The 5,683-nt window shown below is 42.9% G+C and overlaps 1 protein-coding gene across 1 annotated transcript in view; it reads left to right on the top strand.

Moving 5' to 3' along the window:
* Positions 1 to 5,683, top strand: part of LRRIQ1 (leucine-rich repeats and IQ motif containing 1) — a 193,977-nt gene that overhangs the window by 35,696 nt on the left and 152,598 nt on the right. Inside the window, exon 10 of the mRNA XM_014535275.1 lies at positions 3,284 to 3,434. Within this exon, the coding sequence (XP_014390761.1) occupies positions 3,284 to 3,434 (151 nt within the window). The remainder of the gene's footprint in view (positions 1 to 3,283; positions 3,435 to 5,683) is intronic.

Here is a 5,683-nt window from a genome sequence, read left to right as displayed (position 1 = left end):
TGCAGTGCATTTTCCTAATCAAAAAATATTTCTATCTGATATATTCTTGTAGGATAATAAATGTAGCCCTTAGTATATATAAAGTTGAAAACTTTCTTTGATATTGAGTTTTCTTTAGCTAAAAAAACAAACAAAAAAGGGAGTTCCTTAAGAAAAAAAGCATCATGAAGTAATAAGTCTATAGTAATATGAAATATTATAAATGCGTGGTCTTCAGATATTTGAAAAATACAGAAAAATATTATTCATGATTTTTTTTAGCACAGATACTATATGGTTGGGTATATTACATTATTCAGTAGTCAGGAATGATTCATACCTTTATAATAGAGAAGACGTGCAATAGAATGTTGTTTGCATTCCATGGTTCAGGTCCCAAAGACCCCAAAGTCTCAGCAGTATGTGGCGTCAGGCTCAGACTTGAGGCACAGAATCATCTCATTTTAATAAGATCCAGGTGGAGATGGTCTGCTCAGATAGAGTTCCCTGATCTCAGAGATTGTTACTGTTAGATAATGTTATGCACTCTAATTTTTTTGAATTATCTAGGTTACAAGAGTAACATTTCAAGATTTGCCAGGTTGTAGTCTTTCCACACTGGCAGAGTGTACCAATCTTCAGTTTCTGTCTCTTCGACGCTGTGGATTAAATTCTTTGCATGGCCTGAATAACTGCAAAAAACTGAAGTACATTGATGTACAGGTATGTCCTCTGTTCTCATTATCTATCTTGTAATAAAATATAAAGTGAATTCATCTTTACATTTCATAAATGACTATTTTAAAAACACACACAACAACAACATTTATTAAAATACCATGTAACTCATGTTGTAAAGAGATCAAGGGCCAAAATTTCTGCGAGCCATAGAGGGAAAATGATTAGGCAGTATGACCAGGGAATTGCTTATCTCTGTGTGTGGATGATTGTTCTTGTTACTTTCTGCTATATAACAAATGGCCACATTACTTAGCAAATTAAAATAATAATCATTTGTTTGCTCATGGTTTTGGGGGCCATGAATTGAGGCCAGGATTGTCTGGGTATATCTCCTGCTTCATATTGTGTTCACTGGGTTTCTTATGTAATTTGTGGCCGGGGCTGAACGCCTAAAATACCTTCTGTTTATGATTTGTACCTTGGGAAGTTATCAATTCCTTAATAAGGATTCAGGTTGACTCCACAGTAATGGTTTTCTATGACTCTTGATTCTGCGCACTGGGCTTTTGAGTCCATCCTCAAGGCATACTTCCTTGTCCTCAAAAAGTGTGCTGTTTTGCAGTTGATAATTTTTTCTCAACCAGTTTCTTTCCCATAGAAGGTGGGGCACCTAAAAGCTTCTTTTCATTTTTAATTATATTCTTTTCAGTTCAAACTGGTGGTACTTTCACCAATATGATTTTCTTTTAAAACATTGTGGGCTGTCTCTGCTTCTTATTAAGTTCACTCCATTAGACAAAGGCTATCCTCAGAAATATTTGTGAGAGAGTTGCTATGGTCTATTCTGAGGTCTTAAAAGAGAGAGTTGCTAATGCATCCTTGACACATGACCTTGACACAGACCAATATATATGTATTGCAGAGATGTATATGTATAGTAAAAATATAAACCTATATGTGAGATGTATACTTAATTCGTGATATTAGTGTTCTTGCGAGATGAAGGAACTGAGGAGGGAAGGTGGGGAGATTTCAATTATTTCAGTGTTTTTTTTTAATAACAGTTTTATATAGTACCAAATATTAACTCTTATTCATTTAGATTGAAATATCTTGTTATACTAGAGGGCCAGTGCTTGAAAATTGGTGCACTCGGGGGTTCCTCAGCCTGGCCTGCACCCTCTCGCAGTCCGGGACCCTTCGGGGATGTCCAACTGACAGCTTAGGCCCGCTCCCCAGGAGGAGCGGGCCTAAGCCACAGTTGGACATCAACGTTGCCATAGAAGTGGGAGAGGCTCCTGCCGCCGCTGCTGCACTAGCAGCCATCAGCCTGGCTTGTGGCTGAGCGGAGCTTCCCCTGTGGGAGCACATTGACCACGGGGGCAGCTTGGCTGCCTCCTGCCCACCCCCTACCGCTGCTGCACTAGCAGCCATCAGCCTGGCTTGTGGCTGAGCGGAGCTTCCCCTGTGGGAGCACATTGACCACCAGGGGGCAGCTCCTGCGTTGAGCGTCTGCCCCCTGGTGGTCAGTGCGCATCATAGTGACCGGTTGTTCCTAGTCATTCTGCCGTTAGGGTCAATTTGCATATTACCCTTTTATTGTATAGGATCATCCTCTGTATTTTCAATATTTTAAAAGATTATCAATAAATACAAGATCAGTTAATGATTTATTACATGACTAGAGGCCCAGTGCACTATATTCGTGCATGGGTTAGGGTCCCTAGCGGCTGCCAGGTGCAGCCTCCCTTCCCCCAGCCATCTGCCCGCCCCACTGATCTGATCGCCACGCCACTGCCTGGCTCATCCTCTGCACCCCTGCCTAGCCCCTCTTGCTGTGGCCCCCAGGTCCCTGTCTGCCGGCAGCCCTGCTCCTGCTGCTCCCATGCATTGATGGCACCGGCCCCGCTTGCACCCACTGATGATGCAGAGTGATTGGGGCCAGCACCGGCAGTGGGTGCGAACAGGGCCGGCGCCATCAGCAGTGCGAGTGGCGGCTGCTGCCCTGATCGCCCTTTAGGAGCAGGGGGAGGTGAAGAAGCCCTCAGGGTGATCGGGACCAGCAGCCGCTGCTTGCACCTGCTAACGGCGCTGAGCGATTGGGGCTGGCAGTGGGTGTGAGCGGCGGCTCCAGTGTCGGCAGTGGGTGTGAGCAGGGCGGCACTGGCAGCAAGTGTGAGTGCCAGGTGGGACTGTGGCACGTGGGAGCAAAGAATTTTCAGTAACTACTAGAGGCTTGCCCTGATGACAGTGACTAGCGCCCCACCTTGGTTTGGTGCCCCCCGCTCACCTGCTCCACCATCCCGTGGTGGCTGACGCCCTCCATGTTCTGTGCTCTGCCACCTGCTGCTGAGGCCCGCCATGTTCCGCATATGCCCCCGGTGGTCAGCACACATCATAGCAACCTGTTGTTGGGTCGTTCCACCGTTTGGTCAATTTGCATATGAGGGTTTTATATAGACAGATTCTATATTTTCATCTAGATAGTAGTACATTTTGCATAGTTATTCTAAGTTAGATAATTAGATGTTCATTTGGAGATTATATCTCATCTTTTTGCAAGCTTTAAATTTTTTTTAGAAACCATTGAAATAAAACTAATTACATTTGTTCTTTGTTTTAGGAAAATAACATTGAGATTATCGACTGTGAAAATTTGGAAAATCTCTGTGTTGTTCTTCTTAATAAAAATAAACTAACTTCTTTGCATGGTTTGGATGGCTGCACTAATATCCAAGATCTTGAACTTTCACATAATAAAATCACTCGAATTGGTGAGAAAAATAGAATTTTAATATGTAGACATTTATTTCTTATCATTATATTTTTTCATTTATTCCTATTAAAGAATAGGCCACCATCCATTATTTGTTTATTTTATTCATGCCATACTTATTTAATCTTTTATCCTTATTTACTAAGGACATAAAATAATTTTTGAATTTTACAAAAGGAATATGCTCCCACCAGTGACAAATGGGTAATTGTTAGTAGCTCTTGCTATTAGTATAGGCACCTTCCTGTTCCTTTCCTTATAACCAATATTGATCTGAGCTCTAATGGGGAATATAATACCCCAGGTTGGTGCCATCATTTTTTATGGATCCTATGCTTTCTGGTGGGAACTGCCAGAGTTATTCGTGGTAAACCCTTTTATCACTCCATCACTCCTTTGCTTGCCTACATACATCACTTGTACTAATCTTTTATTCTTTAGCTAAAGCTACTAATACTACCTAGAAGAAATAATTCATCTTCCTAATCTTCTCCATCACTCCATTTGTATATCTATGTACCTATATATCTGTATCTGTTTCCACCTTCATACTTTATAATTTGTATAATTCAGCAACAAAACTATATTTTTTTTTGTTTAAGGCCAGTCCTTCTAATTCTATAAATATACTGGTCAGTCTCCTCTGGCACCTTACTCCATCATTTATCAACTATTTTATGTCAAGTTCTTCCTCTTGCCATTCACTTCTATCCTCACCTCATCTCTCTTACATTTTGCTGTCAAGTTTTGGAGTGTTCTGTTTTTGCTTCACTTGTTACTACTCAACTTCTCTAGTCTACCAACTGAAATTCAACTTAGTTCTATATGTTTCTGGTGTGATAATCTATGTATATAAAAGCCTAAGTGACTGAACGACCGGTCGACCGGTTACTATGACGTGCACTGATCACTAGAGAGAAGATGCTCAATGTAGGAGCTGCTCCCTGATGGTCAGTGTGCTCCCACCGTGGGAGTGCCACTCAGCTGAACAACAGGCACTAGAAGCCAGGCTCATGGCTGGCAACTGCAGCTGCAGCAGTGCGAGCCTCTCCTGCCTTCACTGCAGGGCTACCAAGCAGCGGCAGTGGTAGGTACAGCGGGGCCAGAATGAGCAGGAGCTGTGCGGCACCCGGGCCAGGCTCAGACTCCTTCCTGGCCGCCTGCCGCCTCGCGCACATACTACATCCCTCAGGGGATGTCGGACTGCCAATTTCGGCCCGATCCTTGCAGGTCCCCTGATGGGTCCCAGATTGTGAGAGGGTGCAGGCCAGACTGAGGGACCCCACCGGTGCACAAATCCGTTCACCGGGCCGCTAGTTCTAATATAAAAATCTTATATTATTTACTACCTGGCTTAAAATTTTGTTTTTATTATTTAACTTATGAAATGCTCAAGGGACATGATAGGGGCTTAAATAATGATTAATTAATAATCAAGGATTGCAAAAAATCAGGAACTAACACCTTTATTCTGGTATAATATTAATGGCTTAAATTTTTGGAGCCTCCCCGAAGTTCCATCGTTTTCATCTCCTATCTACCAGAATCATTAAGAAAGTGACAAAAACTGAAATATCAGGGTCTGTATGGGAATAGATGGGGAGTAAAGGCAAGTCAACTTTCTATGCCTAGCCCTGGTTCTACTTAGGCCTCCTCGATATTAGTTTTATTGGTTTGCTTATTTTTTTAATTTAATTTTTATAATGTTGAAAATTTCAGACATTTACAAAATAAATATATGAAGATTCCACATGACCTGTTCAACCTTTGCTGCATCATTACTTATGGTTTGTTCTTACTTTTTCTTTTTTAAAACAAACCTCCAAATTATATAATTTTCACCTTCCATGCTTCAGTAGATGGTATTTAATAATATGGCCCATTCTTACTTAACCACATGCATTGTGATACCAATTATAATTAACTAGAGGCCCATTGCACAAAAATTTGTGCACTTTGCGGGGAGGGGGGGGTTCTCAGCCCGGCCTGTGCCCTCTTGCAGTCTGAGACCCCTCGGGGGATGACCACCTGCTGGCTTAGGCCCTCTCCCCAGGGGATTGAGCCTAAGCTAGCAGTTAGACATCCCTCTGGCAGCCCAGGAGCCCTCGGGGGATGTCCACTTTCCAGCGGGGAGCAGGCCTAAGCTGCAGTCGGACATCCTCAGCGCTGCTGAGGAGGCGAGAGAGGCTCCCACCACCACCGCTATACTGGCAGCCAGCAGCCTAGCTTGTGGCTGAGCAGAGCTCC

The sequence above is a fragment of the Myotis brandtii genome, unplaced genomic scaffold (assembly GCF_000412655.1).
Source record: "Myotis brandtii unplaced genomic scaffold, ASM41265v1 scaffold141, whole genome shotgun sequence".
Taxonomy (NCBI): domain Eukaryota; kingdom Metazoa; phylum Chordata; class Mammalia; order Chiroptera; family Vespertilionidae; genus Myotis; species Myotis brandtii.
The sequence above is the reverse complement of the archived record's forward strand: the minus strand, read 5'-3'. Positions and strand labels throughout refer to the sequence as shown.